The 25,363-nt window shown below is 42.8% G+C and overlaps 1 protein-coding gene across 26 annotated transcripts in view; it reads left to right on the forward strand.

Annotated features, from left to right (window-relative positions):
* ADGRL3 (adhesion G protein-coupled receptor L3) overlaps nucleotides 1-25,363 on the forward strand; it is a 404,123-nt gene that overhangs the window by 229,081 nt on the left and 149,679 nt on the right. For all 26 annotated transcript variants that reach the window (XM_010411924.4, XM_010411928.4, XM_010411908.4 and 23 more), the window contains one exon: nucleotides 1,220-2,020. In XM_010411924.4, the coding sequence (XP_010410226.2) occupies nucleotides 1,220-2,020 (801 nt within the window). The remainder of the gene's footprint in view (nucleotides 1-1,219; nucleotides 2,021-25,363) is intronic.

Genomic DNA, 25,363 nt, shown 5'->3' on the forward strand with positions numbered 1-25,363 from the left:
CATCGTCACGGTTACTGTACCTCTTGCGGATCGCGGAGATCAGCACTCCAAATAACCAACCAGTATTCTCCCCAAGAAGTGTGTGCAGCGCCTCTGGGCCAGGAGGGTGCTGGCGGGGATGGTGAGGGCTGAGCGAGCCAGATTTGCTCCGCAGCATCCCTCCTCTTGCCTCCCCATCCATCTGGCCAGCCGGCCCCTTGGTGGTGGTGGTGGTGGTCCCGTGGGGCCGAGGTCAGCCGGGCAGCGGCTGGGCCTCCTGCCAGGTGTCAGGCGTGCCCTGGCCGCTGTCAGCCCCCCCCCGAAGTCTGAGCAGCAAAGCATCCCAGTTTAGTCAAACTGCTCCTCTGTGCTCCTCTCATGTAACAATAGAAGGTATATGTTTTTAAGTTTGAATTACTACTATATTTAACAGGACATTTTTTAACTGATTAAAATCTAGACATTGGGTTCCTCTCCAGCAAACTTTATTCTTTTCCTTCCTTCTTTTCTTTCTTCCTTTCTTCCTTGTCTTTTCCTTTCAGCATCCATATGTCATTTGTTTTTAATTGTGTGGACTGCATGTTTCATGTGTCCTGTAGCAGCTTGGAAAGTCTCATTTCTAGTTATACTCCAGATGGGTGTTCCCCCCCCCCCACTCCCTTTGCTTTAAACGCTCTTCTGAGTTGCTGAGGGATTCGCCTGTGCTTTGCTATTGGTATCCTTTAAATATTTAATATCACTTGGGCTGTAAGGATGGGAATTTCTTTCTCTTATTTCCATTTCTAGGCCACTCTTCTGTGGGCTGTTCAAATAAATATGTGGATCAATTCCCTCGGAGTTTAGCCCTTCACCTAGTAGGTACAGATTCACTGCAGAATATAATTTGGAAATACAAACCCAGAAATCCTTTGGGGGCACATATTCATTTCAGAGTTTACAAAAGCGAGTGGTCCAAGTAAGTATACCTGTAAAAATAGATTTGAAAAGCAGTAAGACAATGAGTCACAGTTGATAGGAACAACAGTGGGGGGGAAAAGAAACAGTTTGGTGGAGCAGATCTTGTTGTAGAGGTGTGGTGGGCAGGAAGGATAGTCTCCAGCTACAAGGCATTGCTCTTGAGTTTCTTCTCATCTCAAGTGTCCTCTGCTCCAGGACTAGAAGCTGTTGAGATGCTTGGGCCAGCCACCCCTGAACTGTCATTAACTTTGTTTTTCTTTTAAATTCTTTTCCCCTACGCCAGTTTTTCTTTGCCCTGGACTGCTGAAGGGAGTTTACCAGAGCGAACACTTATTCGAGTCTGACCACCAGTCGGGCGCCTGGTGCAAGGACCCTCTGCAGGCCTCTGACAAGATCTACTACATGCCCTGGACTCCGTACCGGACAGACACGCTGACCGAGTACTCCTCCAAGGACGACTTCATCGCCGGCAGGCCGACCACGACCTACAAACTCCCGCACCGGGTGGACGGCACGGGGTTCGTGGTGTACGACGGGGCTTTGTTCTTCAACAAGGAGCGGACCAGGAACATTGTCAAGTTTGACCTGAGGACAAGGATAAAGAGCGGGGAGGCAATCATAGCTAACGCCAACTACCACGACACCTCTCCCTACCGCTGGGGAGGCAAGTCCGACATAGACCTGGCCGTGGATGAGAACGGGCTCTGGGTAATCTATGCAACAGAACAAAACAATGGCAAAATAGTCATTAGCCAGTTGAACCCTTACACGTTAAGGATTGAAGGGACATGGGATACTGCCTATGACAAGAGGTCCGCTTCTAATGCCTTCATGATCTGTGGGATTTTATACGTGGTGAAGTCTGTGTACGAGGATGACGACAATGAAGCCACAGGGAATAAAATAGACTACATATATAACACTGACCAAAGCAAGGATAGCATGGTGGATGTGCCCTTTCCAAACTCCTACCAGTACATTGCTGCTGTGGATTATAATCCCCGGGACAACCTCCTCTATGTATGGAACAACTATCATGTTGTAAAATACTCCTTGGATTTTGGCCCACTGGACAGCAGAGCAGGTAAGGGGTTTAATACCAAACCAAAAATATTTCTATTTCTTTTCTTGTATATTTATTTTTTGTCTTAAAGTGAAGTACACTCCTGTCTTACTGATCTGCCTGAGTTTCTGCAAATTAAGCCCCACCACCAACCTGTGATGGTTATTAAGACATTAATACATACAGAAATTATTTTTTTTTTTGTCTTCGTTGAAATTAAGTTGACAAAGGAGTATCTACACATAAGAAGCCAGAAACAGTTTCCAAATGCCTGTGCTCTTATTCACAGGGGTAGCAGTCCTTTCTCCAGAATTGAATTTTCTTTCGTACCTCATCAGATCATTTTCCCTTCTGCAGGAATGCTGACAAAACAAAGCGTGGAAGATGTTGTTGCAAACAGCTGGAGGAAAACTGCCTGCCAGTTTAAATTACTTTGTTTCATTAAGCTGGGGGAGTTTTGTCTTTTTGGAGAAGCTGAGACTAATTGAATCTGTGAGCATGCACCCACAAGTGTGTGTCTAGAGTCAGGAGGGGGATCACCAAAAACCCTCTAAATTCTTGGTTTATTTTCTGTAAAGTTTCTCATTCTTTTTTATAGCATTTCATGACTTACTATACTTTATCTTAGATGATAATCTGGCCCCCAGAGGTTTCCCAGCTTTTCCACCTTTTTTCCTGTTAGAAATTGTGCTGGTAGTTACTTAGGGATATTTCCTACATTTATCAGCTCCATCATCATTTTGCGATAATAAAGTTGCCACTTTATTAGTAACAAGACTTAGCCTACACTGTGGTCAAGCTTGTATGATGTTGCAAGAATTTCCAAACAGCATTTGCTCAGTAGTTCTAAATGGTTGTTACTGTACTGAAATAGTCATAGTATCAGGTAGTTCTTGTGGTGGACTGTGTAGTGGGAAAGGCTGAAAAAGTAAGAGAAAAGGCAGAATTAATATAATTTGGACAGTAAAGTATTCAACTCATAACATGGCTTTTTCCTAAAGATTTCTTTTCGTAAGTAAGAAACTTGAAAGTGGGTGAGTGGATTCAGGGCTTTAGATTGAAAAAGAGAAGTGAAAAGGTTTCTGTTGCTGAGATTTTCTTTTCCTGTGTGCAGCCTGTTACCCATATAAAATGAAAATGGATCAAGAGATGCTGAAAGAAATTGTGGGTATGAAAATCTGGGGAGGGTTGGAATAAAAGTAGTAGACTGGTAGTGAAATCGTGATTTTTTTTCAAAAATGCAAGGAAGGAGAGAAGAAAATTTTGAAGAAGCAGCTGAACAAGAACTGAGTGACTGTTAAGGAGTAGAGATATTTTCAATGATGTTGACCTCTGCAAGATCTCAGATGAGTAGAAAATGAAGTAATACTTCTCATTCTTCTAACTTAATGATGAGCATGTACTTTCTGTGTGGTGGAGTGAAGCAGAGCAATTTGTGAGCTATTGGCTGTACCCAAGGAGAGAAAATCAGTTGCATCCCCTCTATTTCACAGAGTTTCTCTACTTTTTAGTGAATTATTTCCAGGTATTATAAAGGACTCTTTGCTGGCGCTTTTTCATATGGAGACTGTTGTCAGTAATAGCATCTTTAATACCAAAAAAAAAAAAAAAAAAAGCTTTAATCAGTGAAAAACATTAAAAAGGGGAAAAATCCTATTAAAAAAGGAAATTGTTCTCCCTTTTTTCACAGTATATGATTGTGAGATGGGAGAGCGGGTGAAAACCTTGCAGGGGACTGAAAGTCTGTGAGGTGCAAGAATTTGGTTTGTCTTTGTGTCACTCTGGTTTGAAGCCTCTTTAATTTCACTCTGGTTTGGATGAGAATTTAGAATCCCCCAGTGCCTCAGACAGAAAACTGAAGCAGTTCTTAGCTTTGAGTGTTGGGCATGAGAGAGTTAATCTGGTGTCAGGGAATCTGATGAGCCTTCTCTGACATTCCCTGTGTGCAAATTTTGTACAAAGCTTTGTAATATGGGCAAAAGGCTGAATTTTACATGTGGTTTTCTTCTCTGAAAATTGTTGGGATTTCCTTTCTGGCAAAAATGCATAAGGATCCCATTTCCTCACTATTTCGTAAGTTTAGAGGACTTTTGAGAGGTCTGCTCTGACAGCAACTGAATTTTTTGATGAGAAAACTTGAATGAGCCAAGACATTTCAAAGAGAAGAAAAAAAAACTTCACTAAGGGAGTTTACTGCTCCATTACCCACATAGCCTGATTAGTGGGAACAATTATTTTTGAATCAGTGAAACAGAAGCACTGATTTTGGGCTGAACAGGTGAGCAAATAATTGCTTGACATCAGGCTTTTTTGCAGCGAGGAGCCAGGAGACCAGGTCTGCATGATGCTTTCTCCTCCAAGTTCAGTGCAACCCATTTTCTGGTTAGCACCAAATTTCATGCTGCATTGCTTTACATGTAACCCTAAATATCTGGTTGGCTTAAACCCAGCTCCTCCACCAAAGAGCAGGAACAGGAGCTGATACAACCCTGGGAAAGCAGCGAAGACTCAGGATATTTTTATTTGGTTTTTTAGATATTTATTTTTTACAGAGTGGATTGCACGTGTGTTTCTCATCTCTTCAAAAATCACCAGTGTTTCTCTGTATTAGAGCCATGTTCAATGCAGGCATTTCCCATGGTGTTACAATTTGAGTAGCAGAATTTGTAAACAATATCAGCTTAATTAGAAAATAAAAGAAGGATTGTAAAATTGATGGGTTGAACATATGGGTTGTTAAAAAACAATTAAGGGTGAGGTTTTAGAAGAGCTCTTAAAGCCAAAAATTGATCATAACAAGATAAGTGAAATATTTAACTACTTAAATAGCCAGTAACATATTTGAAGTCACTTGTATCATACATTTCAGGGATATCTAAAGTATAATACAGGTTCTGGGGATTCCAGTTCACTTAGAATCAAGCATTTTCAGTCTTTTCCCAAACTGTTCAGAGAAAATGGGAGTAGGCAGGAGTTGCTGAATATATAGGAAAGGCAGGGATCACATCGTCTTGCTGTTCACAATGTCTAAGCATGTCTGTTTTCTGTGATTTTTAATTAAAGATCTTTGCATGTAGGTTTGGAGCATATTTGAGATCTTCACTGTTGCAGAGCGTCTCTCACCTACTGTTTAAAAAAATGGGATTTTACTCCTCGGAGTGAGTGAGTGTCAAATGCTGGAGTTTCTATGCTCAGCTTCTGCACTTCCTAAAGTTACCAGGGAAAACAAAATGTTTAAAGCGCTAAAAGCTGAGTTTAGCTGCTCTAGAAGCAATTCAAGGCTCTTGATGGAATTAAACCCAACTGTTCATTTTTCTCAGAAATGAGAGTAGCTGCATTTTAAAGTTTTACCCCACTCTTTTTTTTTTCCCCCCCCTCTTGTCTGAGGTTGTTTTTCATTTATCCCAAAAGTGGTTTTGAAAGCAAACAGTGCTCAGTGCCTGCAAGTCCCAAGAAACCTATCATTAATGTCTGCCCTCAAGAACTGAACTTGAAGATACCAAAAGCCTTTGAAGTGTATTTTCTTTGAGCTGTTTGGCCTTAAAATGAGCTTTTTGGAGGATGCTTCTTCATAAATGCTCCTGAGTTTTTGGGTTATTTTGTCAGAGCTTCTATTGAGCTTTCTAATTTGAAGTGTTAGTAAGGATAGCTCTGCATCTCTTCTCATTCCTCAAGAAGTTAAACCCAGAAGAGTGTTCAGGTTTGGTTTTTTTTATGTGTCCTACTAGACACATGCAGAGAGGGAAACAGAAAGCGACAGGATGAAAATTTTCTGCAGCCTAATCAGTTGATACTCACCAGAGCTACCTGTTTTAATCATCACTCACTTATGATACGTTCTGCACAAATAAACTCAAGAAAATATCAACAAACCTTCCTCTCCAAAAAGGTGAAGTGCTCCCATCCCGCTTCCTGGTGCTGTGCTGCATACAAACACACGTCTCCCTGTGCCTCAGCCCCTCCCTGAGCAGGCACAGCTCCTGGCTGGACACCAGCCAGGGGTTCCTGGGCATCACAGACACCAGAAGTTCTGTCTTTTAAATGTGTGAAGTGTCCCAGTGCTGGCAGCTCTTGCCAGGGCTCGGGATGTGCTGATAGAGCATTTGGGTGCCTTAGGTGGGGACTGGAGCCTGTCCCATAGTAGAGAACTCCAAGGAACCAAGTTAAGGATCCCTTTGTGCATATTTTGGCCTTGGATGTCCTGGCAGCCATTCCCAGTGACATGGAAAACACAGACCTCCTATATTTGAGAAGGTGTTTTAAATTATGTCCAGCAGACCTAAGCATTACCATATGGGTTGTTTCATGGATGTATGAAGTTAATAAATAAATATGCCCAGTACATAAAGGAAGAGAATGATATGATATGATATGATATGATATGATATGATATGATATGATATGTAGGACTTCTAATACAGCCTAAATGTGCTTAAGTGGCTTCCACACATTTCATATTAACACTGTGGACTGCCATTCTGGTAATCTAATGTGATGGAGAGATTGCATTGATAGCTGTGATATTTTAAGAAGCTCAGAGGGTTCATGTCAAACTTTTATCTTCCACATTTTGTCAAGTATTGTGGGATGTCCTCTTGAAGTGTGATTGGAAGGATTTTGTTCAGTTGGAATTTTTGGGTTGTTTTGTGGTTTTGCTTCCTGAAGCAGTTCCACAATGCAGATAAGGTGAACCCTCTGTCCTTATAATATGCTAATTAAGTGCATTTGTGTCCTGGGTAAAAGATGTGGCAGTATGGTGATGAATAAGGACTTTAAACACATATGACACCTCGTTAAAATGTAATTTTCACATCGTAAATCTGAGGCCTTTCCTTTGACAGCTGAGTAATGTGGGTAGTGGGCAGAGGAACTTGAACGTTTCAAAGCTGTCATGTGCTCATGTGTAGCTGGGAGCTGCTTCCTGCGCTGCTCGCCTGCGACGCCGGCTTCCTTGCGCGGGAGCGCGTCAAAAGGGCTACGTGTGCACAGTGCTAAATCCCACTTGTGCACAGGACATGAACTGCTATCTCTTCAGGAGCCCCTTGTGATAAGCCACGTTTGCTATCTCCGCAGTTGAATCCGGGCTGCATTTTAAAAGGCTGCTGAGCCTTTCTGATGAGCAGCTTCTCCTGGTGGACAAAGGCCATTTTTAGGGGGCTGCTGAGTGTTTAATTGCTGCTTCTCCTGTGTTTTTGCTTTCCTCCCATTTAGGAGCATCCCTGACTCTCTCACTCCTGTTCCTCCTCATTGCTTACAGTGACAGCTGCTGGTTGCACAGTGTTGCTGGAGGTTTTCAGAGAGATAAGCTTCTGCTAATTGTGTAATGTGACTGGAGCCCTGGCTTTTATCCACCAATGTTTGCCCACATATTCATGTTCCATTTATTCAATAAATATTTCAGTTCCTTTTTTGCTATCTTAGACAAAAAGGGATGTCTAAGTTTAGAGCTGAAAAAAGCAGAACATCTTTTACAACAAAGCAGGCCTTTCAGCCTGCATTTGTTGGGCAGACAGTACCTTAAGCTCAGAGGGATGGGAGGGCAGTATTGCGTTCGTACCTCATTTTGAGGCCTGGTCTGTCTCTTAATTTTTATCTTGTTTTAAATTTGCCCTCTTTGTAAAGCAGTGTTTGAGTAAAAAATGATAAAAAAGCATCATACCACTGGAGACTTTTCTGAAATTAGGGCTTTCTGCTTTCCTCCTGGAAAGCTGGAGTTTGAGCTTTTTTGTCATTATTCTCACAAAAAACCCCTTAAAAAGTGCAAGATTCCTCAGCTTCAAAATTCTCCCTTTGCAGAGCATGTCATAAATATTAATACTGTTTGGTTAGCACAGCGGGAGGAACTTCAGTGTCTCTCCAGTACCAATAAATATGTGGTTGCTCCCTTTTCCTAAATAAAACTACCATGGAACAGCAGATAACTTTACCAGAGTTGGATCAGCCTTCCTCTTCCTCAGTTCACTGCTCCTGCTCTGAGGCACTTCTTTGAGCCAGCCTGAGAAAATGGTACAGCAGACCTAACCCATCCATGAGGTGGACTGGGATGCTGCTGTATTCTCTTAGGAGGTCCATTGTTACCATTGCCTATATCCATGGGCTGGGGCTCTGTTCCCGTGGGAGTGCTTGGGGACTGGGCTGGTGGGCAGCCAGGATGGTTGAAGTAAGGGAAGGGCAGGAAGAGACAAAATGATTAAGCTAAACTTCACTTTCAAGCTTCAAAACAAAAGGAGGCCTGAGGCTTCGGCACTTCATAATCCTGTCAAACACCGTGAGGGGGAAAGGCCCTTGCCAAGAACGTGTCTGAAAAGCTGAGACAGCTGTTTCTGGCAGCAAGCATGGGATGCAGATTAGGGGGGTGATTGCATAGGGAAAAAAGCATTAACTGCCAGTGAAGGATAGTGGCTTTTCCTCCTCTGCAGCAAGCTCTTCAACGTGAGGAATCAGCCTGAGTAGTGAATAATTGTTGTTTCGTTGAGTTTGAGACCACCGAGTCGTGCCTACATAAGCCATGGCTTATCAGTCCAGTGCAAGTCCTTTGCACCAAACCCAGCTGTGAATGTGCCAGCACTTTGGGTTAGAGATGTTTGCCAGCAGCAGGGAGCAAGAGGTGACATGTAGCAAATGTCCAAGGCTGCTTTTTGCAGGAGAAAGGGACTGCATAGTGTACTAGAGACAGCCTTTGAGTGCTGCGTTTTTAAAAAAAGGTTTTAGTGATTAGTGCATCATTTATCCCTTGGCTGGTGGATTTAGCTGGCTTGGGTGCAGTGATGGGGATCTGTACGGGGTTGGGGGTTTAGCCCAACAAGAGACTCCTGGATGTTCCATTTTTGAGCTGTTGCCTCTGTCAGCTCCTTTCCTCCCAGCCCAAAACAAGATTATAATCTGCCAGGCTTTTTCTCAAGGTATTTCTCTCAGTTTAGGTTATATTTGTGCACCTCAAGGCCCTGTGTGGTGCAAACACCTTCTGCCCCTTGTGGTTCTGCTGTGGCCTGGCTGCAGAGTCACTAGCCCAGCCTGGGACATGGTTATCCTGGATTTGTTTTTCTTGCTACTGCGTTTTTGAAATGAGCAGCCTTTATTCCTGTTCCCCACTGAAATACCTCCACCACGGTAGCTCACAGGTCTGGATTGCTCTCCTCCCTTGTCTGCCACTGATTGTGTTTGTTCTGGAAATGACTAGTGTAATATTTTTAGCAACACTTATTAAGATTCGTCTCCTAAAGTCTAGTTCAATGTTGCTAATTAACTTCTTCGATGCCGCCAGCACTCCGCGGTGCTGCTATGCCAGGTTTTCTTTCTTTTTTTCCTTTTTTTTTTTTTTTTTTAAACTGAGAAAGCAGATATGGATGCCCTGCCATAATGTGCTTTTGAGTCAAAGCAAGCAGGGGAGGCCTTGGATGCCCTTCTTTCTGCCTTCATACTCGGGTTAAAGAGGAGTAAGAAGCTCTGTAAGAATAAGTGAAAATATTACGGAACCTTTAGGGGGAGGCTTTACAGAGCCTTCCCTTGACTTCAGGCAGTTGTGGTGATGTCCTTAGCAGGTCCCCATCCTTCAGAAGTCAACTTTCCAGATGTCTATCAGTGTTGATAAAAAGTACCCAAGGCATGTATGAGGGGTGGAAGGGTCAGCATTATCCTCAGAAATCCAGCTGAACTCCCACAGTAGGGTTGGATTGGAACAGTTACTGATAGGAAGGGAATTCAGGTTGAAGGGGTAAAAAGAATCTTGGTAGCTAGTTTGAAGAGCTCCACGTTCAGGGAGAAATGGGACCAGCCACGGAGGGCTGTGAAACGTCTCTGAAGGGGGAACACAGATTCTGGAAAGAAAGAGGCGGTAAGCACTTGGAAGCACTCAGTCTCAAAGTGCATTTTGCTATTAGTAACTATGCTAAATCAAGAGAGTTGAGTTGTGAAAAAATCAAGAATAGAAGTGTCCATTTCTTTCAGGTAAGTCCACCAGGTGTACAGAAGTAAAGGTTGATATAATGCAAAAGTTTTTGGGACAAAATCCTAGAAGAGTTTCAGCTCAGCTTTTATTCAGATAAATCCCCTGAAGCTGGTGGGAGTTTGGGCCAGAGGCTTCAGGAGTGAGTCTGCAGTGAATTGCTGTTTGCCCTGGAAGGAATTGCATTTTATCAGTGAGAGTCTTTTTGACCTCCTCATTTGTGGCTGAAGCATCCAAAGAGATATAAAAGAAATATAAATTGTAACCTGGAACAGATGGTGAATATCCATATGTATTTGAGTTGTAATGTCTGCCTTACATTTTTATGTTGAAAAGGTTGGTTTTTTTAAGTGTGTACTCATGATTGGAGGGCAAAGCAGACAATAAGGGCTTAGGTGAACAAGATGTGTCCAAGAAAACAATGTCATGATTGTTTGCTGTAACGGGGTTTCTTCACTGTAAATAGGATTTTTGCTTGATTAAAATGTGCTGAGAGGAAACGGGACTTAAGGCAAGTTTCACTGAAATACAGGGTTCAGTTTGAAAAGACTGGCACTGAAGAGGCAAACCGGCTGTTTCATGTTACGTAGCTCCTCAGGTCTGTTTTCACAAAGTACCACCTGCTTGAGACTCAGAAGGGATGGGGGGGGAAAAGCAAAGAAACATCAGAGCTGAAAAATACAGAAGTTATACACTGGTCATGACAGAAGATGGGAAAATCAGCTGCCTTTATACCAGTTTAAACTGGCTTACTGGGGTGCCATTCATGCTTCCCTCAAATAGCTGGAATAAATTAACACAACCACTGGAGAGATGAGACATTAGACAGCTCTGCAGTTCTTTTTCATCAGTTGATGTTTGGGACAGAGAAAGGAGAAGGGCTGTCTATGCTGCCGGCAGAGAGAAGAAGTAAAGGCAACATCAAGTATAGACATGCCAGCAGAGATGAAGTCCCTGCCCCACTCCTAAGATCTTTCCAACCTACCATGTGAAGGAAAGCTTTTGTGAGCCCCCATGTACTAGCCTTCAGTTGCTCCTCTGTGTTAAATCATTCCCTCTATCCAAGGCATCCATGGAGGATGCTGTGGCTCACTAAGGTCGATCAGCCTGGATTCATGTGATGCTTTGCACTCTTGTACTGCCAAATTAAGTAAATGACTGGTGATGTTAATGCGAACACTGAGAAGGAGGGAAGTACTGAGGGAAGGCTGCAAGAGAAGAATAAAAAAAGAGGGAAATTTTCCCTTTTTTTTTCTTTTTTTTTTTTTTTAGAAGGAGAGATAACCAAATATATTTGCTTGATGGGAGCATATTGCGTACATTGGAGGGATTAACAGCAGTGAATATTTCTGGCCTTCTCCTCCTAAGTGCTTGCTTTTCTCACTGGACAGTAACTGCCAAGGATTTTCTTAGTGCAATATTGAGTGTGTTACAAGTCATTCATGAGAAATATCCTTGGAATGACTGGAACAGATTTTATTGATGAAAGCATTGTGCTCTTCTCCATGGCAAGTAACAGGCTGAGTGAAGAATGCCAGCACCCGAAAAACCAAGCCAAGGTGGAGAGTGCTCTGGCAAGTTTCTGGTTGATTTGTACAGTTTAAGGTGAACATTCATCCAGCATTCTGTCGGGAGAGGTGCCTGTGGCTGGTGCCTTGCTTGTAAATGTAAGCTCTCTTCATGGGTAAATAAAGCCTCCTCCCGAGCTCGGTGGGGAGTAAATGAAGCTTTTGGGTAGCCTAAAACTGCATGGTCAGAACACAGTGTTGTGTAAGGCAGCTGTAATGTGTTTTTTTCATATAAAGGAGTTCAAATTGACTCTGGTATGAGGAATAGAACAGAGAATTAAATTAGATTAATAGATTTTTTTAAGACCAGAAGGGACCATTAGCTCATTTAGTCTGACCTCTGTAATGCATTCGATTGGATTTCATCCGCTTCCTCTTCTGCTGAGCCTAATGACTTGACTTTAACTGAAGTGTACCTTCCAGAAAGGCACCCAGACAATCAGTGCCTCACTTCAGCCAGTGCTTTTCTTGGTTGGATATTCTCTACCTCAGTTAAGAGGTAAAATAACATTCGCATTATAAATGTTTTGACTGTGCCTATCTGCATCATACATAAAAAGGTAAAAATGTGTTTCTTGAGTTGTACTCTTTGGACCTTGCTCAGACAGTGCTCTGGAGGTTGCCTTCTGTGGGAGTTACTGGTAGGTCTGATTTTTTATTTTATTTTGGTTTTTTTTTTTAAGATCTGAGAAACTTGTTACTGCAGTGGGAAATTCCTGAATAGACCAAGAAAGCAAACAATTCACTAGCAATGAGAAAATAGCTTTCTGGGCACTAAAATCAAGAAAGCCTTACACTTTCAGATGTGTACTTTATGATGAGTGGCACTAAATGTGTGTGTAAACTCTGTTTTCTGAGTAAAAGAAAGTGCCAGTCTGCAGAGCTTGCATGCTGCTCTCTTAATGCCACTTCCATTTTTATTTGAACCAGAGTGCTAGGGAGTGACATTTAAACCTTGGAGTTTGTCATGAAGTTCTAATTTTTTTCTTGATGAGAAATGAGCACATCTGTCCATGGGAAAGGGCAAAAACTTGTTCCAGCAGTTTTTGCATAAGGTATTGAATGATTTAATTACAAATGGGTGTTCTGATTGTTGGCTTCTTTTTTTCCCCCGCTTTTGTTTCCCATACTCTTTTTAAAGGAGTATACTGGGTAAAAAAAGATGATGCAAGGAAATGAACTGTAGAGGATGCAAGAACTATTTGGGTAATTGATTAATTGTAGTAAGAGTCTTGTTACACTAGCTTTTCATGGTAAAATATACTGGCAAGTTCTGATGGAAAGAAGTTGTAATTTTCTTAATACACAAACATAAATTTCCTGCACTCTTAAGTGCCTCAATTCAAATTAATTTTTTTTTTCCCTTCAAACACCATGTTTTGTGATATTTTAGATAAACTTCACCTTCAGGCATTTCTTTATTAACCACCTAAGAGAGGCTTTATCAAGGCTGTGGCTTCTATAGATAGAGTGGTGTGGGATTAGATGTGCTTCCCCTTCTTTTCATTGGGGAGAGGAACATTAAAACGGGCATGTATCAAGGAAGGCTAGGGAAGTGCTCTCTTCCTTCCCCTTTACAGCAGAATTTGTGACAAAAATGGTCCTGTGCATGTTTAGAAGTCATTGCTGCAGTGTTCTTGACAGACTATGCAGCAGCTGTAACCAAAGAAAGATGATTGGAATTAGCCAAAATGACTCCAAAATCTCTTTGGGGCCAGCTGGTACAAGGTAGTGCCAGTGGGAGTTTGGGCTGTGGGTTTCCATGCAACCTGATTTACACATTGAACGTGGGAAGCATCACCTTGCTGAACCATGGCCCCTACGTGTTTCATTAAATCTCCTCCTTGTGATGTCTTCTAGGGTGGGGGGAAATGATGTGAAAAGTTTCCTTCTACAGCTGGTTAACACTTTGCAGTGAGGAATGTCTTTCCTTTAGGGAGTAAATCCAGAGCTGCAAAAGCAGGTCCTCTCCAGATAAAGCTTTTCTTACAGTGACCTGACTGTCCTCTTCCTACTCCGATTTGAAAGCTGATTTTAAAATGCCAAAGGGATAATCATTAAAAATATGACATGCATCAGTGCTTTTCTCTAATTCATCTTCCCTGGAAACCTTTGGACCCTTTTCTGATGGTCATGTGTAAGGAAAGATGACATCAAGGGAAGAGGAGGGCTAAGGCAGCCTTTCTTTCCACTTGGAATCCACAGAAAGCAAACTAATATTTTTGCCTGAAATTAGAGAAAAGGAAAGGTTGTCAAGTTCTGTGAAATCCTTTAACTTGCAAGGCAGAGAGTCTGTCCAGTTACTAAAGGTGATAATTCCCATAGCTGGCATGACTCATTGAAGAGACATCTTTGAAACATTTAGTAAAAGTTTTCACTTGTTTGTTTAGAAACCTGTAAGAAAGTCCTTTGGATGTTTCCTGACATGGTATTGATGTTATCTTGTCCCCTCAGTGTATTTAATAAGCTTCAGTTGTTGATTATAGAAGTACATTTTACCTGTGCTGGGCTTGTCACTCTCCTACTGCAAGAGATTGATTATTGATTTTTTTAATTATTTTTTTTTTATTATTGAATAATCAACAATAAAACTAAGTAATGTTCTATTCCCAGCTGAGTCTCCAAGGAATGCAACTGTTTCTCATTATAAAGGGGGGGAAAAGTAATTAAATTTTGATTATTTTTCCCTTTTGCCCAAATATCTTCACACAGTGCAAATTAAATAAAATTATTTAACCATGACAAGCACTTCTGCCAATTAATCCCTGAGAAGTGAAGCTGGAAAATGTATGCCACACGCAAGCAGGCAGTCACACACAGATGCCTGGAAAAAAGAAACCCAAAGGAGTCTAAGACAAGCATGAGTTAATCAGCCCAACAGAGCCGTGAATGGGAGTTAAAGTGATAGTGACGTCCCTACTAAAGCTGATATGAGCTCTTTCCAGCTTTTTTTTTTTCTTTTTTTTTTTCCTTTTTTTCCCCCCCCCTGCTTCCTGATACTCTGAAGAATCTTTTTCCCTTCTGGCTTAATTGCTAGAGATTAATTGAAGTTCAAGAGCTCAGTATCTCTAGTAGCCTTTATACTGAAATTTAAGATGGGTAATTTAACTTTGAATTGATTTTTTTTTTTTTTCCTCTTCAATTTGAGCTGTTAGTATGTGCATATTTTTATCTTGGGTACACTTGGGTTTCCTGAATTACAGGCGAGCTTACCAAGAGATATTCATTAGACAAATGTGTTTATTAACAACATAAAAATCGTTGTACTGAATGCCTGAAAACTGGATCCTATTATTAAAAAAGAAAATATTTTAGGCAATTCCAGAGCATTAAAGAAAAAAATTGTCTATCTGGATTTTTATATACCTGATTTCATTACCTATTGAAAAACACCGGTGCTTTTGCATGCACAGTGCTTCAAGGTCAAGGTTAGCCCTGTTTCTGAATTTTAGCAGATTAAAAACCTTACTTGAAGTCAGTGGCCGTGTCCCCAGGAAGCAACTTTTCCCCAGGAAAACCTTGTCTCACTTCTATGGGGAGGTTCTGTGGCATCTGGAGGGTCTGTGAGGTGGTTGCTGACTTGGTAAAAGCCACACCTGCATCTCTGAGATGTTTATTTAGGCCTATTTGCTGTTCATCTTCCTGTATCTGAAATCAAACACTGAGTGCAGACTTGTCTGAAGCTCCTGCTGCAGGGAGCACTGTTGACAGTAGTGCTGTGCACACTTTAGATGTATATACAGATAGATACTTGTACGTTGATTAGATAAAATTGAAAAATGGGAATTTCATGCTAAATATACATTTATTCTCACGGAAGACATGGACAGAGGAGGGTTTTTTCTCCTTGGATGAAGCTGTCCCAAGCAATTCACATGTTCTGATAGATACAAGCATTTGATAGGCTTCTCTGACTCAGACATCAAGATATTATGCAGACCTAATTAATTTGATTTTGCACATCACTCCAAATGCAATATAGGGAATTGATATATTTCTATCCCTTTATCTATCTTCTGTCTGATAAGATCCTCTTTTTTAGGCAAGACTGCTTGGGCTTTGGCAGAGCAGTGAAGGTCCTTGGCCCTGTCAGACAGCATCAGCTGGCCAATACCAAGCTTAGCAGGAGAGGAAAAATGACCCAGACCAGACCAAAGTGGGGCAGCAGGACTGTGAGGGAATGGAGAGGTTCCTGAATCAGGCAAATCTCCTGCAGTTTTTAGTGAAGCAAAGACTCAGTTCTAACTCTGACACAGACTGTCTGGATTTGTTAGGCAGTAGTTTCCAGCCTCTGATGTTGCCATGTACAGACTCTGTTTGAAGAGGAAAGAACATTGGCCTGATGGAAATTCAGAGACATATTTTCGCAGGCTGGAGAGGAGTCACCCAGGTGGTAAATAGGGTGGCAAATAGTTGGGACACTGCTGCTCTCAGCCTCCTCCTTCTCTATTAAGGTTGAAGGGTTTTTATACCACCCGGGGGATTACACATAGAAAACTGTACCTTTAAACACAGAGCATTTTAGTATTACCCAAGGAAAAAAAAAAACTAGTTCTATGGAAATGAAAGGTTTGATGGCCCTTGAGTCAATACTGTTTGAAAGTCACAATCCTTTATAAATTTCAGCCTTTTCTTCCAGGTCATAATAAAAACAGATCCTTGCACATCATAATTTCCTTTGGTGAGCAGGTTTTTCTGACCTGTTTTTTTTTTTTCTGGTATGAACTGACATTGTGACCCCTCAGCCTTTCCAGAACAATGTGCTGTTGACTGAAGCCTTGTATTCTCAACTCATCGCATTTTTAGACAGGGCAGGGAAACTGTGGATTATCTACCTAGAGGGGATGTAACAAGGAATATTCCCTGCCTTTCTAGCTATCCTTATAGCTATATCATAACTGTTTCATACTCTGTCCTTGCCCACAGCTCATTACTTTCATCTGCAGGTGGTAAATTTTGGAAAGACTGGGCAGTGCTTGCTGAACTGACCAGGGAGAGCCTTAAGTTTGCTGACCACTGAGTAATAAGATGAATCACACATCCTGCATTTTGCCTTGGGAGAAAAAAGGAGTAAGCGTGCCAAGCAAATTACTGGGTGATTTACTTCTTTGCAATTCTGGGAGGGAATCTTTTATCTTCATAAATCTCACGTTAGGATACGTTCTGTAACTGTGCCCAGTGGTGATATATTTGTCTATATAAAAATCAGTGCATTAACCGTGCATAGGGAGCAGACCTCTGTGCTTCACCCCCGCTGCGTTTGATATCCACAGATAACTAGGATTGTCCGGTGTTTATCTATCTGCTGAGATGAAGCTCTGTGCTTCATCTGTGTTGCTGGATGCACGGGCTGATTCAGCTTCTGGCTGGAAAGGAGGGGTTGGCATTTAGCAGGGAGTGCATCACGTGCCAGGTTTTCTGATGGTTGGGTGCATCACACTAACAACAAGCCAGCAAGGGGAGCTGAAACATGCAGGGGAATGTCCAATGCCAGGAGTAGAGGGTTGACAGAGAGAGGTGGCCAGTGGAGTTAACTGTCAGTACGGCCTTTTTTGTGAGAGCTAAGCACAGAGGACTTTGGTTAAAAATCACCCTTGGTGCTTTTCCATGGTATCTCTCTGAGTAACAGGAATGGATCCAGGCCCTGCATCTTCTTGACCTGGGCTGAATTTCTGTCTGAATTTTCTGCCATTCTAAGAGCTTGCTTTTCCACTTCATATTGGGTGGGGTCCTTCTCCTCCAACCGCAGTCCCACCTCAGTGCTTGGATGCTCGCTGTTATCCAGTCATCTAAGTCATCTTCAGACAGTTGTGATATTTTCTCGTTTCCTTGCACCCCGCAGTAAGGTTATCACCTGCTTTTTTCTGTGCATGTTAGTGCTGCATTCATAGTATTTTAAATTGAATTCTGGACCTTTGGTCTGAAACTAGATGTGGACCAGAGCATAAAGGGTTTGCTGATATCAAAGTTTGTCTACACAATCACTGTCAGAAGCCTATCCTTTGGTTATACATACTGATCAGTCCTGATGTGTCCAATGAATTAATTTGTCTCTGACAATTTTCTTAGCTAGAGTTTGAGCAGCAGGACTGCTGACCTAAAATGACCCTAAGTTCTTCATCTTGGAGACCTCCTATTCAATGAAATTTTGGTAGATGATCATTGACTTGGGGAGATTATAACAGAATTGCTAAGTTCTCCTTTGTCCTGTGCCCTTTGAAAATGTAAGATGCATCAGTTCACTGAAGAGTATTATTTTAGTTCAGAAAAGTGTCTGAATGGGCTAAACTTTATAAACAGGGTTGAAGGCCCTTTCCAGCTTCTGGTGGTCAGAGGGTAATGCTCTGCTTGGCTACCTTTTTGTTCAGCTGTCCTTAGTAAAAAAGTCCACCAACAGCTTGAGAGAGGAAGCCTACATAGAAGATAGGGGCTTCAAATCCCTGTGTTGCATTAGAAATCACTGTAAAGTGTCATTTTTTGCCTCCCTGCACCTTGGATTCCTCCCAGCTGAATGCAGTTCATTGCTATTTATATCCCAGTCCCGTCTGAGGCTGGAGAGGGCTGGCTCCGCAGCTCACATGGAAAGGTGCAGCCCTGCTGAAGGCAGCAAAGGTGCAGCCATTTGCACCACCAAAGGAATTGGTCTTTTGTCTTGTCATCTCTGCAGCCGCAGGGCACGCTGCTCCTTGCTTGCTTAATTGCCAGTTTAATCAAAACCTGACACGCTGTTTCAAATATGATTTCTCCCGCTGAACACCTGAAACTGTCTCAGCGTCTCTGTGTGTGTGTCCTGTGCACACCACGAGCAGCTGAAATGTATGGCTGTGGTTCAGGGTGCTGTGAATCCGAGCACACTCCAGCTGCCCAGGTGCTGTGGCTGTGATGTTCCCATGCCCAACTCGTCACTAACCTCCTCGAGAGGTTATCCCAGCATAGCTGGTAGGACAGAGCACATGAGTGCTCAGCTGCTCCAGTGCCAAGTCCAACAGCCTGACCTTGTTACCAGATCACTGGGAGTTTGGGCTTCTGGGACTGCGTTCTGCTTCCATTTTCTAAATGCCCTCCAGAATATACAAATTTTCACAAAGACAGCTCTACAATTTGCCCTCTGAAGTTAAACTTCAGGGCTGTCAGCGCTAGTGACTGGGGTGTTGAGCTCAGGGATGGATTTTCCAGAATCTCCTCTTTGACCACAGGATTTTCAGTTCTGTTTAAAAGTATAAAAGTCATCTTGCATTTTTAAGTGGAAAGCAAAGCTTTAAAGTATAGGTCCTGAAGACTTCGAGGCACAGCAAAGAAAAGCCTAAATCTGTTAATATTTGTTATTTTTTGTGGGGCTTATTTTCCTTTGGCTTTAAAGTCCTAGGATGTAATCTCAGAATTTGGGGGTGCCGCTCCTGACTTGTACATGCTTGAGATCGAACATGAAGTGTCTTCCCAGCACTGACTTTTGAGGAATGTCATCCCAAACACCTGAAAAATGAGGCTTTTTCACAGGTTGTTTTTTTCTTTAGTTGTCCTGGGTGCTCTAAGCTTTTTCCAGTCATTTGTAACCTTTGTAATCAGCTTGGCTGAGGTACCTGGGGACAACCTGCAGCCCTGCTCATCCATCTTATAAAGCAGAAAGTGTGGGTATTTGCCCTCAATCCACAGCACAGATAGTTTGTTGCCCTCCACTTTTTCTTTCTTCTTTTGTTCCCACACCTTAATGAAAATCTTCCAGTGTTTTCTAAATCTCTGCTTATCCTGAGCAGAAAGCCACCTTTGTGTCAAGTAACAGGCAGCTTCCAATCTGGCTTCTCATCTTTATGAAACTAATTGGAGATTTTTGTCTGGCATCCTGCAAAGGAAAAGCTTTCAGAGGACTTGTTCCCTGACCATAGGGGTACAGGAATGGATGCCAAGGTCTCCAGCCTGCTGTGAAGGTGTTCTTGTCCTTTTTCTAGATGCATCAGGGTATTGCTCCCTTTCTCCCCCACCCAGGGACCTTTTTCCCACCTCTCATCCTCCCCTCTGTCCATCTTTGCTCCTGTTTGATTTTCCTGGAAATAACAACAGCGTGATTCCTCAAATCCAGTAACTTGAGAAGGAAACCCCATCTCTAATTAGGACATCCCTGGAGGGAAAAGCACAATGAAAGCTTGAACTACTGCACAAAGAAGTAACACACTTTGAAATGGCAGCCTGGCATAGGGAGCAGCACAGCCACCTTCCTCAGTGGTGCTTTCCTCCATCCATAGGGGCTGTGGAAGGGAAGTGAACTTTTGGCTGAGGTTTGCCCAGTATTCAGCTGGCTTGCCTGAGGACTTATGTCTAGATACAGAAAGCTGAATTTCTGCTGTTCTGAAGGTGTCATTGCCATGGTGGGGTCACAAGTACTTCCACACTGGAAATTTTCTGTCTTTATTTCTTCTATTTCTTTTCTTTAAACGGATTGTGCTGCATAAGAATCCCTCTGCAGCAAGTGGGCTTGTTTGTAATGCAAGTTAGTGAAAGCAAAATATTCTTTTATCTGATACTTGTATACATACAATTCCTGCTGTAGGAGTCACCGAGCCTTTCGACCAATGCTACTTGAAACTATAACGTCAATCAAAACTCAAATGGCTGATATTACTGAGAGTGCATTCAATCCCAAGGTGCCAACCCAGAAATCATATCTCCGAGTGGCCCCAAAGCCAGTGAGTGCTGTTAGATATAACCCTACAAAAGAAGGATTAAACAGGGTTGCTCTATTCTTTCTCTGATCCAGGTAAAAAAAAACATGTATCCATCCTGGGCTCCTAAACAATGAGGTGGTTATTACTGGGGCTCAGTGTGAAGCTAATTCTGCAGGAATTTGAATCCCACATAGGTCAGATACCTAATCAGAAATACTGGTGTTTTCTCTTTCCTGCTTGGATCTCAGGAGGGTGAAGGAAGAACTTCATGTGCCTGGTAGAGGCCAGGTTGGCCAGAGAATTGAAGCTTGAATTTGTCAGTTCTTCAGTCAAGAGATCATTCAAGACACCTAAATGCAAAGTCAAGGGTTAGCCTGTTAGAGGAAGTTTAGCTTGAAGTGGTGGTCAGGGCTAGCATATATGAATATGTAAATATGTACATTCATTAAAGCAACAAAAGGGTTGTAGTCTAAAGGGGGAAAAAATTACTTCTCTTGCATTGAGATACATTGAGTGATTGTGTTTCAGAGGTGTTGGAATGTATGACTAAGGACAATTTGAATATTGTCTGTTGTAGAGGAAAATACTCTAAAGCTGTCTATTAAGTTTATTGCAGCATACTTTACTGCAAAGAACAGGAGCCTGAAGGAGAAGGAGCTGAAAGAGTTTTCAACAGGGCTGAAACACACAACCTTTTGGTGTACTTTTCAGACTCTGTGGTCTCATTTTCAGTCATGCTGTATGTTTCCTGTAGTCTTTTGAGGGGTCTGGCAGGCACATCAGAAGCAATGTAGTCTAACGGCTTCTTCGCCTGCATGTATGCAGCTAGGTCCTTGGGATCAGGAAATTTGGCAGTGCCTCGGGACCCTTGCCCTAGTGCTGGCAGACAGAGCAGTGCCCCAGCAGACCTGTCTGCTGCCCTTGCAGAGGGCAGACATCCAGCATGATTCATACAGGGCGAAGGAGGCTCAGGCGAGAATTAATTTGTATTATTCAGGGAGTACCAATCAGGATCTTATTGTTCTAGGCAGTGTGCAGACGTATAATCAAAACTGTCATCCAAAGGCCTACAGTAACATCATGGGAACTGAGATAAGAATAATCCTGAGACATGCTTGAAGGGCCTTGAGGAATGTAGGCCCCAAATACAGAATATCTGATACTAAAACATTATATTTGACCTTGTATGAAACATCTGGTCTGTAGATGTTTGCTGTATGAACCTGTGTTCTGTGTACAGTTATTTGGAAGTTTGTGAGCTGGTGCAGTTTCTGACCCATTGCAAACTTCTCATTCCCTGGCCTCTTTCCTTCATGAGGAAAGAAATAAGTATAGAATGACAGCATGAATGGAACAGACAGTAAAGTGTTCTGTGTCATTCCTGACTTTGTGAAGCAATGAAAAGGGGCACAGTGAAGTTTATAAAGTCCATAGTTGACTTCACCAGAAGTAAAATTCATAAGCTACAGACTTCAAATCTCTTTGAATCGATAAACCAGCAATTCTGGTCCACGGGTCTTTTAATAATAATAAAAAAAATAATTAAAATTGGCCCCGTTGAGCATGGGTTTCCTCAGGTAAAGAGGGAAAAATAAACATCACAATGTTTTGAGACTTAGTTTGAAAAACTGGAGAAAGGCCCAATAAGCAGGACAGCAGTCACTAAGTTATAAAGTTGTGTTCCATGCAAAGGTGAAAAGAGTACAAAAACAGCAAAGCACCAGATTGTCTTTGCAAAGCACTTTTGTGCTGCTTGGCTTTGCTTCACCTTAAAGGACTGGGGATTTCTGGAGTTCCCAACCGAGGTGATAGGCTCTATTACTGACTGTGACAGGAGCATGCTTAATCTTTGCTATAAAGTAATAAGAGTGCTCCCAGGATTTGGCCATCAAAAATTGTATTCAGAATTGTCACTGATGCAGAAAGGTTGCAGATATATTCACAGCTAGGGGGACAAGGTTTAAAAATGCTTCGATTTCATTTTCTTTGGGCAGAGGAGGGGAAGATGATTCCTAATGATTATTTTAAAAGCATTCCAGTAAGGCTTTCTTCGGATGGCTGATCCAGCAGCTTGCCTCTTGTTGGCATTGGAGATAAACTCAGGCCTATAAGTTCAACTTCCTATGCTGTTCGTGTCTGCATCCAAAGTGTATTGACTCTGTCCTCAGTGGCAGTCAGAAAGTCCATATGCAGTTTCTGTATGGGAATTAGGGAAACACTTGTGTTCAGATCCTGTATCCGTGTGCAGTGGGGTAATGCAAGAGACTAATGAGACCTTCCTCTTCCTCTCCCAGGTTTCTCCATCAAGATAGGTTAATGATAAACAGTGCAGCAAAAGTAAGCGATCTCCCCTCTTCTCCCCCTTTCCCTGACATAGAACTGAAAACATGGATTCTTTAGGAGGCTTTTGATTGAGAGAGAAAACATGAAAACAGAGAGGAAGTCTGTCAGAGTTGGATCAATTTGCCCAAACAGCTCAGTTTTTCAGCTGACAGCATTTTTGCACTCGGAGGGGAGTTGTCAAAATCTCTCTACAGGCAGTCATGTCCTTCATGCTGAGAAATACCTTATATTATCTCAAAAAGAAAGAGGAAAAGAAAAAAAAAAAAAAAGACAAGATGGCTTAGATTCCTGTTCTTTTAGGTCACGGAGAAAATACCCACTCTTGTTTCATTTCTTCATCAAATCATGTCGTGTTAATCTCGTTTGCTGCTTGATCACTCACTTTGACGTGGAGTTTGTCCCCTCTTGCCGTGTCCCGCTGCACCGCAGCAGAGGCTTGGCAGGAGGCAGAGCCAGGCAGGCAGCAGTGTCTGTCTCAGGGCTCCTGATGCAGATCAAAAGAAGTGATTAATGCAGTTAGGGTGCACTGACCCACTCAGAAAACAGATTACTCGTCTCTTTGCACTTCCCTAATGAGAGCAGTTGATAAAAATACCTGTAATGAAGAAGATGCTTTAATGCTTTATTGTCCGACAGCCCTTTCTGGGCTGCAGTCGCAGTCAGGAATAGTCACAGAAACCCATGAGAGATGGGAGTTAAGGTTTGCATGGTGTATTGGCCACGTGGCAATGGAAGATGGAGTTGATTACCCTGGACAGGAGGATGCAGGTTCGGAGGCAGAGAATCAGGCCTCTGATGAAATGGGGGCTCACGGCAGAAGTACAGGCAGTACTGGGGAGGTAAAATGTGGGAATGGAGATCGTGCTACACATGCAGAGACATAAAGGTTGGAAAATAAAGACAATTGGAGGGGACATTGCTATAGGCTATCACAAGTGGAGGCAGGGGAGAGTGACAAATTCTTGGACCACATCACACAGTATCTGAAACCATGAGGCACTTCAATTACCGTCTCCAGGCTGGTGACTCACAGATCTACCTGTCTGCTCTAGACATGTCTCCTACTTCATAATCCAGCATCTTGGCTGATTTCTCTGACAACCCCCCTGGATGCTTTGCCACTGAAATTTAAGCTCAGCATGGCAAGAGCTACTGCCTGATTTCTTCTTCTCCCCCACTGCTCCCCTTTCTGCATGAACAAGAGTGGCATAAGTGAGAGAATGACAGAGCTGTGTCCCAAGCTCTGCCTGTGAGGAGTGTGTGCTGTAGCGCATTTGGCTTTCATTAAACCCCTTGACCTGGAGTTGCTCTCTAAATTACACTGGCAGGTGAATTTAAAGCTGTCTGAAAGGAAGAGAAAGAAGGTTGCAACTGGTGGGAGTCTCCCTGGGGCAAGGAGAGAGTCTGGTGTGGGGGTGGAGGGATTGTCCAGACACAATGCCACTACTGTTCCCAGGTGTGGCTTTATGTTATGGTTAAACTGATGGCTGTCCCCATCCCACCCCTGGCTCTTTTATTCTTGCCCTTTCCTTTGCTTCAGATCTGGCATTGCTGCCACAGCAGCCCGAATTGGTTCTGCTCATTGAGCCAGTGGAAAACTGGTCATTATTGTTTTCAGTGGGTCGTTTTCCATCAGATCAGCTCTACCTTGCTCTGTGCTTGCATTAGTTGCCAGATCTGCTGCGAGAGAGGGGATGGGAATGCCTGGCCATGTCTCAGGGGAGAGGAGACTGCTGTGAAGTGGTTTAGCTCTAACATGAGGCCGCAGCCTTGGTTAAGAGCTGCACCCAGCTAGAAGAGATGGGGGTCACAAGAAATAGTCAGCAATATTCCTTCCCCCCAAAGAAAGGGAAAACTAAAACAAAATCTTCTGATGATGAGATCTGCTTTTCAGCATCTGATAGTCTGAGGTGGACAGCCCCAAGGGGATACCTTTCAAAACAGTGTAAGGAATGATTTTGCTTCTGCAGGAGATAGACTGGATGGCTTTGGCTGGGTTTTCCCTGAACTTCTCCATCCCAAGTCTTTTCAGGCACACCAGAGGCAGAACAGGCTGGGCTTGACCCATTGAGGAGGTTGGAAACATCCTGTTTGACTTTTGGGACGAGAGCAGAGTAAGGACAGCAGGAACTGGCTCAACACTCTTCATATCAGATTAAACCTCTGAGGTGTGGCCAGAAAAATGTCACTGGGTTTTGCTGTATTCACCATTGCTAAACCTGCTTTGGGTGATTAGTGGCCAGTATTTGTCATCTGCTCCAGGGCTCTGAGGACTGCATTGCTCCAAATCCCTCTGTTTCCTCTGCACCAAAATCCTTCTCCTCCTCTCCCATGTTTTTCAGTGCAGGTGACTGGTAACTTGTATTTCATAGCACATCAAGCACATCTGGGAGGGGAGGAAAAATACGATGTGTTGTGTTTCTTTAGCCTGCAAGCCTTTGGGGAGACAAGCTCAAAAAATGTGCAGCCCTGGAGGTCAGTCCCCTGCTTTGGGCACTGGGGAAAGCCAGGCCTGGATACAGCCTTCCTGCATGTGCTGCTGTGTGGGGGGGGAAGACAGGAGATCTTTAACACAGTTTAACTATCCTGGCACGGGTGAAATATTTCCCAGGTTTTTTAGTTCTTCTTCCTTCCCAGCCTTTATACCACAAGGTAGATTTTGGGATGTCCACTGGGGGATGCAGAGCATCACTGGAGCCAAGGTGCTGCTAAATCAAATGTTTTAAGTTCTTAACAGAAGAATGAGGTTCATCTCAAAAACATGAATTATAATGTTTGCACATCAAAACGAGAAGTCTTGGTGTGACTTGAAGAAGCTCATTCATCTCTGAGTTCAGCTGGAACATGA

Source organism: Corvus cornix, chromosome 4, assembly GCF_000738735.6.
Source record: "Corvus cornix cornix isolate S_Up_H32 chromosome 4, ASM73873v5, whole genome shotgun sequence".
Taxonomy (NCBI): domain Eukaryota; kingdom Metazoa; phylum Chordata; class Aves; order Passeriformes; family Corvidae; genus Corvus; species Corvus cornix.